A 17,510-nucleotide genomic window follows, 5' to 3' on the forward strand; every position below is an offset into this window, starting at 1 on the left:
TGGATATCTCGGAAACTATCAAAGATAGAGAATCGGGATCTCAGATTTAGATTCCGTAGCTTTTTACGCAGCGCAATTTTGTCACGCGAATATGCCACGCCCACTATAACGCCCACAAGCCGCCCAAACCTGTGGCGCCCACAATTTTATGCTAGATGAAAAATTTTAACTGAAATGTATTGGTCTCGTCAATACCTATCGATTGATCCAAAAAAAAATTTGCCACTCCCACTCTAACGCCCATAATGCTTAAATCTGTCTTCCGCCGGTAGGTGGCGCATTTAAATCTCGCTTTGCTGCTTGCATATCTCCATTTCCCGTTGGTCCCTTAAGTTGAGTAGCGGGTATCTGATAGTCGAGGTACTCGTCTATAGCGTTCTGTCTTGTTTTCATGTATTGTGTTGGTGATTCATAACAAGGCGCCAACAAAGAATGTGACGTTTGTCTAGAGATGTACAATTTATTCGCATGAGCCAGCGAGTCAAGAATATTTCTAACACTATCCAAGCTAAAAAAAATAATTCAATGACGTTAACGCCGTAAACACTTTTTCTGAGTACACTTGTATATATTCTCCTTAAAAAGTGGAGTTCGTACCAACGTAAAAGGTGCATCTGCAATATGGCGTTAACTGTTATGCCGATCATCCGGAATTTGAAAACTTTTTGGCGTCGTCTGCCGTTGTCAAGGTCGGCAGAAAACAAACAAAAGGATTTAATCATAGATTGCCCTATCTTCGTCTCGCGTATAAATATAATTCCCGGATAATTCCATCACACAAAATGTCATGAGTGCCACAATTACCTGATGAATGTCTAGGGATTTTTGGAACTGCGGGGATCTAGTGTTTAAATGTAGATGCGTCAAATCGACGAAATAAGTTTTTAGCTATAAGAAGGCGAGAGGCAAATATGTGACGGACCCTTTTGTTGAGAACTTATCTCCTGGTACTTAGATTGACGAATTTGAATATATATTTAAATGGCTCATTATGATATTTTATAAATTGATAGTTTGAAATTATAAGAGTTTTGAGGAGAATATTTATACACGTTACTCGTAGAGTAAAAGCGTATACTAGATTCGTCGGAAAGTATGTAACAGGCAGAAGGAAGCATTTCCGACCCCATAAAGTATATATATTGTTGATCAGGAACACTAGCCAAGTCGATCTAGCCATGTCTATCTGTCCGTCTATCCGTCAGTCTGTCCGTCCGGATGAACGCTGAGATCTCCGAAACTAAAAGAGCTAGGCTATTGAGATTTGGTGTGCAGATTCCTCTAATTCTTACGCAGCGCAAGTTTGTTTCAGCAGCGTGCCAGGCCCACTCTAACGCCCACAAACCACCCAAATCTGTGGCTTATACAGTTTTGATGTTAGAATACAAATTTTAACTGAAATGTATTGTTCTCATCAATTGACCTAAAAAAGTTTGCCACGCCCACTTTAACGCCCACAAACTTCAAAAAATCGTAGGTATGAACGCGGATATCTCGGAATCTATCAAAGATAGAGAATTGGGATTTCAGGCTTAGATTCCGTAGCCTTGAGCGCAGCGCAAGTTTGTTTCGCGAATATGCCACTCCCACTTTAACGCCCACAAACCGCCCAAGCCTGTGGCGCCCACAATTTTCATGCAAGAAAACAAATTTACTGAAATGTATTAGTCTCGTCAATACCTATCGGTTGACCAAAAATTGACGCCCAGTCTAACGCCCATAACGCTTAAATCTGTCTACCGCCCACATAACCATATATTGAGATCAGGGTTAGGTGGTGACGCATTTCAGTCTCGCTTTCTGCTTGCATATCTCCATTTCCCTTTTGTCCCTTTGAGGGTAACGGGTATCTGATAGTCGAGGTACTCGACTATAGCGTTCTTCCTTGTTTTGAACTTTACTATCCTCTTGCAAGACTAATGTCAACATGCTTTTACAACGTTTTTTGAGATTTTTTAATGTAAACTATGCAATAATGATATATTCAAAAATGGCAATGGAACTAGTTTTAAGTAAATAAAATAATATTTACAAATGAATAATTAGTAATTTAAAAACTAAATGTACCTTTTTGTAGATATTCTGAACTGCAGTTTCTAGCATCCAGGCGAGCTGCTGCCGTGGCTGCCGCGGCAACAGTTTTACCAGTATCTCCATGCATTAACCACGTACACACAACAGACGTTTCCAGCTCAGTTGGAGTTTCATCTATGATTCAAACGGTTGAAGCTTCCGATTCCCATAAAACAGCAACGTCAGTTCAACCACCCATATGTAATGGAAACACTCTTCTTGCTAATACTTCTGGTCACCATCAAAATCATCAGCATCAACACGTTCATAGTTTAAATGTTACTGGACAGCCTCATGCACATGAGTTTCACCCAGCCTATAGAATCCCCGGATATATGGAACAATTGTATTCTCTTCAACGAAATAGTTCAACTACATCATTTCATGGTATTGCTTTTATTATATCTCTACACAGTATACTTATTAAACATTTTCAAATTAATACTTTTAAACTTCTAGATCCTTACGTCAATTGTGCGTCAGCTTTCCACCTTGCGGGACTAGGTTTGGGATCAGGAGATTTTTTGGGCTCCCGAGGATTGGGCTCCCTAGGTGACCTCCATCATGCGGCTGTAGCAGCAGCGGCTGCGGGATCTCTCGCCAGTACAGATTTTCACTTTAGCATTGATGGCAACAGGCGATTAAGTAGTCCTCGGCCGCCAGGCGGTAGTATTCGTGCAAGCATCAGCCGCAAACGAGCCCTTTCCTCATCGCCTTATTCGGATTCGTTTGACATCAATTCAATGATTAGATTTTCACCAAACTCCTTGGCCACAATTATGAATGGCTCTCGAGGAAGCAGCGCGGCAAGTGGTTCATATGGTCACATTTCAGCTAGTGCCATTAATCCCATGTCTCATGCACATTCAACATTGGCACCACGTCTACAACAGATACAAGCTCATTTGTTGCGTGCAAGTGCAGGTCTTTTAAACCCGATGACTACACAACAAGCAGCTGCCACCGGGTTTACTATGAGCCACGCTGCAAGCGCTGCCGCCTTAAGCCTAAATGACGTTCATGCTAATCTAAACGATTTACCTGGACAAATAACACCATCGTCAACAGCAAGAGTAGTTACTGGTGAACATAAACTGGGGGCAGCACTCTCGGTAATTTTGAATTGTTTAATAAAATTATACATACTTACATATTTATTTAATGTTTCTAGCAAAACAACTTTGATGACGGAAACCATAGAAATCGACAGCAGAAAAACACTGTGTCTGAGCAGCCCTCATCAACATCGGGTAGCGTGGCCCAAGTGGAAGCGGACAGTGCATCATCGCATTTGTCTGACCGTTGTTATAACCACACAGCAAACAAAACCAGAAGTATTGCTGGAGATGTAAAAACAAGCAGCCGCTGTGAAGAGTTTATTAATTGTGGATCAGCGTCGACTCCATTGAATGAATATGATTGTGCCAACGCTGATACGACGGATATTAAGGATGAACCTGGAGATTTTATAGAAACAAATTGTCATTGGCGAAGCTGTTGCATTGAATTTATTACGCAAGATGAACTTGTTAAACATATAAATAACGACCATATCCAAACCAATAAAAAAGCTTTTGTCTGTCGATGGGAAAATTGTACCCGTGGTGAAAAACCATTTAAAGCGCAGTACATGTTAGTTGTGCATATGCGTCGTCATACCGGCGAAAAGCCACATAAATGCACAGTAAGATTAATTTTATTTAATATTGTTGATTCTTGTATGCCTTATGGTTTGTGTTTATATTTTAGTTTGAAGGCTGTTTTAAGGCATACTCACGCTTGGAAAACCTAAAAACTCATTTACGGTCGCATACAGGCGAGAAACCCTATACGTGCGAATATCCGGGTTGCAGCAAGGCGTTTAGTAATGCGAGCGATCGAGCAAAGCACCAAAATCGTACTCACAGCAATGAGGTAAGAGCACAACCGTCCTCAAATAATAATAATTTAAGGTTGAAATCTTTTAGAAACCGTACATTTGTAAAGCTCCTGGCTGCACGAAACGTTACACCGACCCAAGTTCTTTGCGTAAACATGTTAAAACAGTTCATGGTGCTGAGTTCTATGCAAATAAAAAACATAAGGGCTTGCCACTAAACGATGCCAACTCTCGGTTCCACAGAGACAGTGGTCAAGGTCGGCATAACCTCCAAGAGCATAATATTGACTCAAGCCCTTGCAGCGAAGACCTGCAGATGGGAAAACTTATAGGCATGTCTAGTCCCAGCATTAAATCTGAATCTGATGGAAGTTCGCCACATCACCAGTTGGTAAATGGAGTACGAGCTTCAGACTGTTTTTTAACATATTCACCCGATGGTGCCGCCGAACATATAGCTTTAGATGACGGCTGGAATTGTGACGATGACGTAGACGTGGCTGACCTACCAATTGTCTTGCGTGCTATGGTAAATATTGGCACCGGAAATTCGTCGGCCTCGACTGTTGGAGGTGGTGTTGTTTCAAGGCAACGATTCAGGAGTCGTTTGCAAACTAAAGGTATAAACTCTAGTACGGTTATGCTTGGTAACATTCCCGAAAGCAATCGCACCATTGGAATTAGTGAACTTAACCAGCGTATAACAGAACTCAAGATGGAGCCTGGTACCACTTGTGATATTACAGTTCCAATGCCCCTGAATACGGGTATGGGAGGGTTTCCAGAAGACCTATCACAAAATCAATCAAATATAACATTCAATAAGCAAAGCTTTCCCACCGCATCCGGTTTTCTGCAAGGACATTTTCGTCGCGATAGTCAAAACTCCACTGCAAGCACATATTATGGTAGTATGCAAAGTCGCCGTAGTAGTCAATCATCACAGGTGTCTTCAATATCTACAATGCGCCCAGGCCCTTCGTACAACACAGCCACAGCTTCCTTCTATGATCCAATTTCCCCAGGATGCTCACGACGCTCTAGCCAAATGTCAAATGCAGCCAACTCCTACGCCCTTACTTCAACATCAGGATTGACTCCAATAAACAAGGACTCGAACGCACACTGCAGCCCAAATGCTTCTATTAATAAACCGAGTTTTGGTTTTTACAATAACAGTCTTCCTCCACCTCCATCGTCTCATTTAATTGCCACCAATTTGAAGCACCTGCAGGCGACAGACTCTGGGAGTTGTTATCAGAACCCAACTGGCGGCCGATTTTCCATTCCCAGTTTTATGCAATCTCTACATTTAGGCAACAACGGACCGGTTGAGGAGGTTGAAATTGATAAAGGAATGCCTAACAATATATTACGACGTCAATCTGAGCCATTGCCAAACATAAGTTTGAATACAGTAGCTAATGTTCCTCGCTTAAATAGCCCACTTCAAAATTTGCAAATTCCCATTGGAAAGACTAGGAACATAAATATAACATACTCTAGTAACGAGAATAGTTTAAGAAAAGGACCATGCCATGTTCCAATGAAGGCTGAAATGACTATGACCAGTGAGCAGCATCCAAATGAGAGAATAAATTTGGATGAAGTTGAAGAGCTTATACTTCCTGATGAGATGCTTCAGTACTTAAATTTGGTGAAGGACGATCAAAATTATATGGAGAAAGAAGATGCAGGTATCAAGTCAATTGTACCTGAAATCATAACATCAAACGACAACCGATTACTTTTAAAGTCAAATTCAAATCCAATAAATAAACAAATTATACTACCGACTTCCAACTTTGATGTCTCAATAGATATACAACCAAATACATCAAACTTGTCAACGCATAAAGGGCATACAATGACAACAACTGGGGGCTTAATTAGCCAGAGAGATACGAGTATGGGAGCTGTGCCACACCAGCAGGAGCAAACTAAATGCAGTTCCTTTCCCCAAGAGACAGATAAAACTTTAAATATTGATATTGGTTTCAAGCAACAGCAGACCCCATTATCAACCTATCACCGACAGATAACTAAATCAAATCAGAATGAAATCATTGACTCATCAATGACAAGCTTGCCAGATCTAAATGTAGTTCCAACATTTTCAAGAATAGACTCAGGAAATGTTTCCAAACTAAATAGAGACCAAAATAACGAGATTCAATGTGGCATCATAAGCCAGTCTCAAATGTCTCCTTCTATAAACATAAATAATGATGGCAAGATTTCCACATTAGAGAATCAACCCTTAACTTATTCAAATTCAAACACACAAAAAACAGTTGGTGCGAGTAATACGAGTTCAATGCAGTCAGATACATACCAGCGTACTTTAGAATACGTACAAAGTTGTCAAAACTGGGTGGAGACAAACAATACATCTGCTGATCAAATTCAAGGATTGTCTGGAGTGCAATCAAATAATATATTGTGGCCTGATGTTAGCAGTTCTACACATCCATATTCCGGGACAAATATGGTGATCAACGATATGACAACATCCCTGACATCTTTGTTGGAGGAGAATAGGTATCTTCAAATGATGCAGTAGAAAATTCCAAGAAAAGAAACTAATCTATATGCGAAAGTCAGTTACAATGTTAACCTTATTTTTATAACAACAAGACTACGAATTATAAACCGTGTCGAAAGTTCTTATGTTTGTATCTGCAATTCTAAAATTGTCTAATTTTCTTATATAAAATTGATGTTAAACGGAATTTTTATCGACCGAAATTTGTAATAGTGTACTCAATAATTTCGCCAGTAAATATTTCAGTGTCATCCCAAAAGAGATATGAGCAATAAATATGTCTTCCGAACTATCATTAATTCCTAAAATTCCATCTAAGTAATTAAATATGTTAGAGAATGGATATGTTTTTTATTTAAGTTAACTTCTTAATGTATTGCTATACTAGCGTACGTGGCAACTTAAATGTAAACGATTTAATAATAAAAAGCTAAGCCGACTTCCACTATTAGAATATCCGCTACTTAGCCCTAATGCTATCCGCAACAAGTATACGATTTTTATATCTGTTGCTTATAGAGTAAAGGTGTATATTAGATTCGACGGAAAGTATGTAACAGGTAGAGCATAAAATTTATACATCCTTGATCAGTATCACCAGCCGAGTTGGTCTAACTATGTCCGTCTGTCTGCTGTTCGTCCGTATGAACGCTGAGATCACGGAAACTAATAAAGAATGTTGGGGTAAAGCATGTACATAGAATCAAGAGCATCTTTCGCAGCGCAAGCTTATTTCAGCACTCCACTCAAACGCCTACAAACCCGCATAACGCTATAACTTGTCTAGCGCCCACATTTTTGAAGATTTTGTAAAAGTAATAGCCTCTTCTCTTGTTCACATAGAGAATCGCTGAAGACGTACAAATTACATTTTTCCGATAAAATGGAAAACAACGCAAAACTAAATATAATTTAAGCGCTACCATGTGGAATGTATTCAGCGCCACATGATATTTTCATTGCTAATAACAAATTGATCAAGGGTGAGATTTTACTCAGGCAAGAGTATTGAAAATTGAATAGCGACTATTGTGGTCCAACAGTGAAGCCACGATAATTTTCATAAGCTAGAACCGTTCTGACGCTTTTAGTATTTATAACACCTTTGATGACTATAATTTTTTTAAGCAACCATTTTGGGAGGTGGGTTAGCCTTCAAATGGCTTTTTTTAGACAACAAGAAAAAAAAGTTAGCTTCGGCAAGCCGAAGCTTATATACCCTTGCAGCTATAATTATTACATCTAAAAACACAAAAAATTATATTCCCAATAGTTAAAGATAATATGTCAAAAAACACCGAAGCTATAATTTGTTTAATATTATTTTCCTACCAATTTTCCGATCGTTCCTATGGCAGCTATATGATATAGTCGTCCGATTTTGTTAAAATTAAATTCAGAACTAATTAAAAAATTTTATTTCCAAGCGAAGGAGGTTATATGTTAAAAAACACCGAAGCTATAATTTGTTTCATATTATTTTCCTACCGATTTTCCGATCGTTCCTATGGCAGCTATATGATATAGTTGTCCGATTTTGATAAAATTAAATTCGAAATTCAGAACTAATTAAAAAAGGATATTTCCAAGCGTTGGAGGTTATATGTTGGAAAACACCGAAGCTATAATTTGTTTCATATTATTTTTCCACAAATTTTCCGATCATTCCTATGGCAGCTATATGATATAGTCGTCCGATTTTGATAAAATTAAACTAAAAATTCAGAACTAATTAAAAAATGTTAGTTTTAAGCGTAGGAGGTTATATGTTGAAAAACACCGAAGCTATAATTTGTTTCATATTATTTTCCCACCAATTTTACGACCGTTCCTATGGCAGCTATATGATATAGTCGTCCGATTTTGATAAAATTAAATTCGAAATTCAGAACTAATTAAAAAATGTTATTTCCAAGCGTAGGATGTTATATGCTAAAAAACACCGAAGCTAGAATTTGTTTCATATTATTTTCCCACCAATTTAACGACCCTTCCTATGGCAGCTATATGATATAGTCTTCCGATTTTGATAAAATTTAATTCGAAATTCAAAACTAATTAAAAAAGGTTATTTCCAAGCTTAGGAGGTTATATGCTACAAAACACCAAAGATATAATTTTTTTAAAATGTTTTTCTTATTATTCCTATGGGAGCTATAAGATATAGTTGTCCGATCCGGCTGGTTTCGACTTATATACTACCTGTAAAAGATATAAGACTTTTGGGAAAGTTTCAGCCCGATAGCTTTAAAACTGAGAGACTAGCTTGCGTAGAAACGGACGGACAGACGGACATGGCTAGATCGACTCGTCTAGTCATGCTGATCAAGAATATATATACTTTATGGGGTCGGAAACGTCTCCTTCACTGCGTTGCAAACTTCTGACTGAAATCATTATACCCTCTGCAAGTATAAAAATTGTACGCTTGTGTGCGATAGGTGCCAGGTGTTGCCAAGAAGGACACAGGTCATTTCCTTAAAGAAATCATAGCAATACTGCTTTTCAAGATGAGATCGAATTCTGGGTTCCGAGCCGATGGGAGGCTCCTTGCACCTGGACCAACAACCATTTCCTTATAACGGCGCCATTACAGTCCAAAAGCATTTCGTTCCCAAAAGAATCCCGAAACGCCAAGTACAAACTGGAATACTAGATCGATTAAAAAGACAAGCCTGCTGGTCTAATGGTTAAATAGCATGGTAGTTTATGGTAGAGTTGGACCCTAGATCACAAAAAAAAGAAGACTATAAAATGTTAAATAGATAAGTTTTTTTTAAAGATATTTTTAAAGACATTTTTTTTGGTATCTCCGTGTTTTTAATTAAATCCCAAGTTGGGATTAACTGATTTAGGTTATACATGTTTAAGTTTACAACTATAATGCCACCCTTAAATTATGCCGAATAAATGAATAGGCTACATTGAGTATATTGTGAGCTTTAAGTCGGCAAACTTTGAAATTGTAGAACATGTTAACTCAGTTGCGAGTTAGACAGCAACAGAGTCGGATGTGCGAGTGCGATTGTAGAGCAAGTGGAAGCTTTTTTGATTTTTTTTTTTTTTTGGTGCCAACTTCAGGAATATCGGGAATTCCAAGAAATAGTTATTTTTCCTAGAAGCACTGTACCAGTTCCTGAAACTTTGGGACTTCTTGAGCCATTTGGAGCTAGTTTGCCTCCAACATTTATGTGCAAACTCTGGGAAAGTTTGGATATCCAAGAAGCAGACGCTTCTCTCCAATTCACCGTGCCAATTCCTAGAACGTTGGGATTTATCAAGCCATTAGGAGTTAGTTTGCCGCCAATTTTTTTCGGATCATTTCCAGGAAAGTCGGGGATTTCAAGACGCACCTATTATACTCGGAAGCATCGTGCTAATTCCTGGAACGTTGGAATTTCTGGAGCCATTGGAGGCTAGTTTTTCCGCCAATTTCTTTGTTTTTTCTTGCCGGTTCCAGGAACTTTCGGGAATTCCAAGAAACAGATAGTTCTCTTGTAAGCACCATATCAATTCCTGGTACATTTTCGTGCAAATTCCAGGAGCGACGGGACTTCCAAGAAGAAGTCGCTTCTCTCCAGTTCGCCGTGCCAATTCCTGGATTGGGATTAATTCCAGGAAATTCCAGGAAATAGTTATAGTTCTTGGAAACACCAACGCACCAAATGGTTTCTAAAACGAGTCTAGCTGCAAAAAGCGGAAAGCCATCAATGAGTGGCACCAACCAGAAAGCAAAGAAACCAATACTCGCAACGTCTTCAATACAATACAACGGACAAGAAAAAGGTAAAGGTCAAGCTGCCAGCCAAGGAAAATATTCAGGTGAAGTCCAACAAACAAACTGTAAGTGCTATACAAAATAAATATGACTGCATCGACAAAGGCCCATTTATTGTCTGCAAAGACCAAAAAACGAACCAGCCTAAGCAAGCTTAATATCGGCGGGATATATGGGCTATGGGAAGGTCACGTGTAGCTCGGCGGATAGGGCGAATGAGTTGACAATCAAAAAAGATCGAACAGAAGGCTACATTCCGAAATTTTTTAAACACTTCATTAGCACGGCAGGCATAATTTTTAATATTCCAACTCACCTCTCAAAAGAAGAAATCTTACAGAACTTAAAATCAGACATCCCCATTATTGACATTAATAGAATCATGAAGAAAAACAGAAATAACAAAACAGAACTTGTTGCGACAGGAAGGTTTATCATATACTTCAAAGGGCAGCAACTCCCAAAAGAAATAAAATTCCTGTACTTCAAGGTCGATGTTCAGCTGTATGTGCACTTTACGCAATGTTACAGATGCTTCAGATTCGGTTACACTGCAAAACACAGTAAAGGACAAAATAAGTGTTTCAAATGCCGGCTAGAGCACAACGAGGAAGGGGAATGCACCTCTCAGGTATGACCAGCCAGAAAAAAAGCATACGCCAAGCATACAAAAAACAAAAACCTTAGAAAATCTAACTATTCAAGAGGTACGTAAGAAGCATCCTACCCTGTTCACCAGGGATGCGCCAATGATTGACGATCAACATCCCTTCCCTTCCACATGTTGGGCAAGCCAGCACGGTAATAGCACTCTAAACAGCTCGGTTGCATCAGTTAAGTCAATCCACTCCATTATCACCTATGCCAAGATAACAAAGAGAGCCCCAAATCCTGAACAAGCTCATGCCATCTTAGCCTCGGACAAATTAAATGTTATAGGAAAGAAAATCACTGAGTTTATTTTAAACAACAATAACAACTCAGCAACAAACTTAACAGTACTACATTTTCTAGGTGAGATTAGGGATTACATTAACCAAAGCAACGCAGATCTAGATGCACAGCAGAATTCGAGAACCATAGAAACTTTCTTTCAACCGATACTATCACAAGAAAAGTCTTACATATAAAAGTTTGAACAAGCTAAACAATAAACACCTACTAAATATGTATCTGGTAAATAACGATATCGATATAGCGTTCCTTTCAGACCGCTTTCAATGATTATAGCGACTGTTGTATCCCATATTATATATTTTTCTAGGGAGGACGGATATGGAGGTGTTGGAGTTTATATCAGATGCAAAATAAAGTTCAGAATACTAAAATTAGTAGATCTCATAGAAAATATAGGAGTACAGACCTTAAGCCTTAAGAAAAACATAAATATTTTTAGCGTACAACTCTCTATATTAATGAGCAGCATTTAAGAGAGCACTATATAATTTTTAAAGAAGCCATGAAGCTTTAAAAGCAAGAGCCGTTTTCTCTCGCAGAGGCCTTGTTCATGTCCGCTGCGGTGACAATATGTTGTACCGCATCGAACGCATAGATGAGCTTTCAGCGCTCTCTCGTGATCTGGGCGTACAAACACAAACCGCTCTACCCCTTTCTTCATTATCTACATCGGATAAATCTTCTGCTGCTTCATCTGGATCGCATGATAGGGCTGGTGCTCTTAACAGTGAGAGCTTTCGCCCCTAAAATTGTATCTTTATATTTATTTATATATTTATCCGTAGTGTTTATGCCTTTATTATACCCGTTACTCGTAGAGTAAGAGGGTGTACTAGATTCGTCGGAAAGTATGTAAGAGGCAGAAGAAAGCGTATCCGACCCCATAAAGTACATATATTCTTGATCAGGATCACTAGCCGAGTCGATCTAGCCATGTCCGTCTGTCCGTCTGTCCGTCTGTCCGTCTGACCGTCTGTCCGTCTGTCCGTATGAACGTTGAGATCTCGGAAACTATAAGAGCTACAATACTGGGATTAGGCATGCAGATTCCTGCGCAGCGCAAGTTTGATTGAGCAGAGTGCCACGCCCACTCTAACTCCCACAAACCGCCCAAAACTGTGGCTCCTACAGTTTTGATGCTAGAATAAAGATTTTAGCTGAAATGTATTGTACCCAAAAAAAAGTTTGCCACGCCCACTTTAGCGCCCACAAACCGCCCCCAAACTTCAAAACTTCGGAACCAGCCGGATCGGACAACTATATCTTATAGCTCCCATAGGAATAATCGGACAAAAAAATGAAAAAAAATTATATCTTTGGTGTTTTTTAGCATATAAACTCCTAAGCTTGGAATTAAAATTTTTAAATAATTTTGAATCTTGAATTAAATTTTATCGAAATCGGAAGACTATATCATATAGCTGCCATAGGAACGATCGGAAAATTTGTGGAAAAATAATATGAAAAAAATTATAGCTTCGGTGTTTTTCAACATATAACCTCCAACGCTTGGAAATAACATTTTTTAATTAGTTCTGAATTTCGAATTAAATTTTATCAAAATCGGACGACTATGTCATATAGCTGCCATAGGAACGATCGCAAAATTGGTAGGAAAATAATATGAAACAAATTAAAGCTTCGGTGTTTTTTAACATATAACCTCCTACGCTTGGAAATAACATTTTTTAATTAGTTCTGAGTTTCGTATTTAATTTTATCAAAATCGGACGACTATATCATATAGCTGCCATAGGAACGATCGGAAAATTGGTAGGAAAATAATATGAAACAAATTATAGCTTCGGTGTTTTTTGACATATTATCTTATACTAATGGGAATATAATTTTTTAATTTGTAAGAATTTCGAATTTAATTTAATTATTATAACAGCAAGGATATACAAACTTCGGCTTGCCGAATTTAACTTCCTTTCTTGTTTCTTTAAGTATCAAAGATACGGCAAATGGGCAAGATTTCGTGATTATGATACATATCAACCCAGTCACACCGGAATACTACAAAACTATCTCGTGGACCAGGCCGCCAAAAACGCCCCAACACACGGAACTTTTATAGTACTGGGATGGAGCATTAAAAATGCCACTGCCGAAATCCACCGGCCAATACAAAACGACTGGGAAAAGGATTACGCCAACTTTGTTGCAGAAAAGCAGCGGATTTACTGTGACGTCTTTGTGACAACAACGAAAAAGCCATGGTTTAATAAGCCAAATGGCAAACTAAAGCCAAACAGCAGTAAACCAATAAACAGATTACTCAGCGGCAACGCTTTCGCATCAAAAAATGAACGTAGTTCATAACAACAGATGTGACAGTTGTAACGACTTTGACAATGCATTGGATATTATCATACCTCGCAAATAACTGTTGACCGTTTTTCTTCTTGCGCTCTCGTTGCGAGCACAACCGCAAAAGTTCATACTCTCTCGCTCTCGCTCTGAGCAAGAGACTCTTGCTGTCTTCATTTATGTTTTCTGTTGAGCGCTTTTCGTTGAGCTCTTTATGTGTCGCTCTTTCAATGAGCAGTGCATAAAGAGCGGAACGAGAAACGCTTGCACAATGACATTCAGCAAATGACCGATTGACCGAAAAACTCAACGCAAACGGTCTTCACATTTACTTTCGTTGTTGTGAAATGGAAATAATATAATAATGTAAAAGAATATCAATTAAAATTTATTTTCAAATATTTCAATTCACGATCGTAATAAATATATTTCGTCTGCAAAACAGACGCTTAACGATTTGCTTACATACGCAAAAGACCTTTTGCTTCACTGAACACGACAAAACGGTCTTGGAACAACCAGAACAAAACAGAATAGAAAAAAATGGTTTCGCTGTAAGCGCGAGCGAGCTCATTCAAGAACCCATAAATCGGTTGCTCTCTGAGTCTTTTCGTAAAGTCAGGAAAAGGCACTTATTTGTAGACAACGAGAAACGGTCGACAGATATTTGCGAGCTCTGCATATTATCCCTTCAGTTCTGCAGCAGGGACGCGGTGAGATGGCTCAAGGCAAAAAGCTTTTTATTTTTTTTGTGCCTAAAATGAGGCATATATTCGGAAGTTCTCTCTCTTTTTCTTGTCTTATAATCTCCGCGCTCGCAGAGACAAATTTCGGCCGGTCCGTTATTTTTTTTGCGTCTCTCCGTTATGTTCGGCTAGCGACTAATATTTCGGCGAAAAAATTTTCGTTGAGCAGCGACATGTAAATGCCCTAATATTTTAGGAGCATTATTGTATATCGAAAAAAAAACCACTAATATTGTTTTATAAAATTAAATGTCTTCGTATGGAGATTTTGTTAGTAGAATCCTCCGGCGAACCTCAAGTGTTGGCTTTTCAGCAGTGATTGGGGTAGGCCAGTCAGCTTTGGGGCCACAGAGGAATTTTGGTCCGTGTGCCCAGAGAGGAGACTCGTTGAGCTCAGCAGGAAAAGCACCTCGGGAGAGAATGTCAGCTGGATTTAAAGAAGTTGGAACATATCGCCACTCCACTGACTCAGTTAGCTCTTGAATGGCTGCACAACAGCAGAGTCGCTCCAGCAGTAAAACTTTCCATCAAATGCACTCGTCCCAGCCACTTCTGCGATGAGCCTAGACAGGAGTTCCGCCCCACATAGCTCCAGCTTGGGCACAGTGAGTGTTTTCAAGGGGGCTACCCTTGACTTTGAGCAAAGTAGTTGAGATCGACCGTTGCAAACGATGTAGACACAGGCACCATATGCTTCTATGCTGGCATCACAAAATCCATGAATTTCACTCTCAGAGTTTGGAGAACGAACCAGCCGAGGAAATGACGCATGTCTAATCTGCCCAAAACTCGTACATATAGCACTCCATTCTGTATTCTGTGATTCAGGAAGGCTTTCATCCCAGGATAACTTTTCCTTGCACAGTTGTTGAAGGAAAATTTTCGATTTGGTGATCACAGGTCCAACCAACCCGAGAGGATCGTAAAAATGCGCTATTGCAGACAGGACAGATCGCCTGCAGGGGCTTGATGTTGACTGTAAGACCGAAAAGGAAAACAATAGTTGGTCAGAAACTGGATCCCAAGCGAGACCTAAGGTTTTTGCAAAATCAGTGCCATCATCAAACTTCAAATAGGACTCCTTATCCTTGTCTGCAACTCCATCCAAAACAGCTGACACATTTGAGCACCACTTTCTAAGCTTAAATTTTCCCTTGGCTAGAAGTTTTGATGCCTGATCCATAATGATGACTGCCTCTTCCTTGGACTTGGCTCCAGATATCAAATCATCCACATAAAAATCGCGACGTATGACCTCAGCCCCAAGCGGAAACGCTGTATGCTCGTCTGCTGCCAACTGATGCATAGCTCGCAGAGCCAGAAATAATGCTGGCTTCTTGCCATAAGTAACGGTGTCTAGCTTAAACACCCGCAATTGATCCGGGGGGGAATCCCACCACAAAATGCATTGCAAATGGCTGTCCTCAGGCTGAACCCTAACGCAACGGTACATTTTGCAAACGTCTCCTGTGATTGCTACTGGGTGTGAACGAAACCGTAGAAGAATCTGGAACAGCTTAGACTGAATAACAGGGCCTGCCATAAGAACATCGTTGAAAGAATAGCCTGAGGAACTGGCTGCCGATCCATCAAAAACTACGCGAAGCTTTGTAGTAGAGCTATCTTTCTTTATGACGCAATGATGATGCAAGAAGTATCGGCACAACCCGATGTCAGCGGCAGAAACTGATGACATATGTCCTAGATCGAGGTATTCTTTTATGAATGCTGCATATTGAGCCTTCAAAGATGGCTGACGATTCAACTTTCTCTCTAGGGACAAGAATCTTCGATAAGCTTGCTGGTAGGACTCTCCCAAAAGATCTAGATTGAACTTGGCAGGCAGCCGAACAGAATAATCGCCAGCTGGCAAACGAACGACGTGTCTTACGAAATGTGCTTCACAGTCCAATTCGGCTTGGCGCAGCTTTCCACTTCCCAAAATCGTCGAAGAAGATCATCTAACCGATCGAAACTATTCTCTCTACTATCGAGAAGTACATCTTGAGACGACATAAAAGCCGAGCCATTGGAAAGGCCATAGCCTCCGGAAACAACCCAACCCAGACGCGTCTTTTGAATTAGGGGTAATCCAGGTGGGACCTTGATTTGGCCAACGCACAATATCTCGAAAAAGAGGCTGGCTCCGATTAAAAGATCCACCCGCTGGGGAGCATGAAACCTTGGGTCAGCTAACTGTATATTTTTGGGTATGTTCCAGCTGCCAATGTCGACGTTGAAGCTAGGCTGTCGCTCTGTTATGCTCGGAGCAATCACCGCGATAATGTTGGCCGAGTATTCGGAAGTTCGGGACTGAATCGTAATATTGACCGAGTGACCGTCCGTCACAAAACTGGAATCTCCTATTCCAGTTACAGATGCTGAGGATTTTATTTTCTTTACTTGAAGCTGATTTGCGAATCTGGACGTTATTAGATGCAGTTGGGAGCCCGAATCGAGTAGAGCTCGACAGGGAACGAAAACCCCAGAACGGTTTTTTACCGAAATGCTAGCCGTTGCCAAGAGCACAATATCATTACTAAACTCCTGTGCAATAAGAGCAGTCGAAGTGGAAGGCAGTGCAGAGGGTGAAGCAGAGGGAAGTGCTTCTTGAAGCTGTGCTTCTTCTTGTGAAGGAAAAGAAGGTGAGTTTCCAAGGTGAAGCAGGGTGTGGTGTTTAGATCCGCATGAACGACAACTACTAGAGTTGCATTGCCGAACTTGATGACCAACCTTAAGACAATTTATGCAAAGACCGAGCCGCTTCGCTTCTTGAAGCCTATTCGCAGGAGACAGGATTTTAAAATTCTGACAATAAGGAATGGAATGCCCCGTATCATTACAGAATATACAAATCCAAGGGTTAGCATTCGAAGCAACAAATGCTGATCTACGCGCATTGGGTATTCTGTTACTTCCCACCTGATTGCCCGGCGCATAGTTTGCCATGGCGAAATCCATAGTCTCCAACGTCCTGCATCGCTGCTCCAGAAATTATGCCATTGACTCCCACGTAGGAATTAAATTGACGAAGGCAGGGTCCTCTAAACGCTCTGCCCACTTTGCCTGACTTGCCGGATCCAACCTTTGGAACAGGACTTGGACGATGATGCATCCTGCGATTTGTTCCGTCGTGCCCAGTCCTTTGAGAGCACGAATATGAGCGTTGAATTTATCGGACAGCTCCCGAAGTGTCGAGACGGAACCACTCTGCACCGC

At 40.1% G+C, this 17,510-nt stretch overlaps 1 protein-coding gene and 1 long non-coding RNA gene across 5 annotated transcripts in view; one reads left to right on the forward strand and one right to left on the reverse strand.

Annotated features, from left to right (window-relative positions):
• The window catches only part of LOC119555453 (transcriptional activator cubitus interruptus), a 32,644-nt gene extending 25,854 nt beyond the window's left edge, over positions 1-6,790 (forward strand). For 3 of the 4 annotated variants that reach the window (XM_037868932.1, XM_037868066.1, XM_037867266.1), the window contains 5 exons: positions 2,078-2,460; positions 2,533-3,185; positions 3,245-3,757; positions 3,823-3,987; positions 4,041-6,790. In XM_037868932.1, the coding sequence (XP_037724860.1) occupies positions 2,078-2,460; positions 2,533-3,185; positions 3,245-3,757; positions 3,823-3,987; positions 4,041-6,515 (4,189 nt within the window). In that variant the 3' untranslated portion in view covers positions 6,516-6,790. The remainder of the gene's footprint in view (positions 1-2,077; positions 2,461-2,532; positions 3,186-3,244; positions 3,758-3,822; positions 3,988-4,040) is intronic. The other variant, XM_037869737.1, reaches the window with a different exon arrangement.
• Positions 3,031-14,099, reverse strand: LOC119563015. The gene is made up of 3 exons (XR_005222095.1): positions 14,011-14,099; positions 3,224-3,530; positions 3,031-3,167 (listed from the first exon to the last, which is right to left on the reverse strand). It is a non-coding gene; the product is annotated as an uncharacterized LOC119563015 (long non-coding RNA).
• Positions 14,100-17,510: the final 3,411 nt, after the last annotated feature.

Source organism: Drosophila subpulchrella, chromosome 4, assembly GCF_014743375.2.
Source record: "Drosophila subpulchrella strain 33 F10 #4 breed RU33 chromosome 4, RU_Dsub_v1.1 Primary Assembly, whole genome shotgun sequence".
Classification (NCBI taxonomy): domain Eukaryota; kingdom Metazoa; phylum Arthropoda; class Insecta; order Diptera; family Drosophilidae; genus Drosophila; species Drosophila subpulchrella.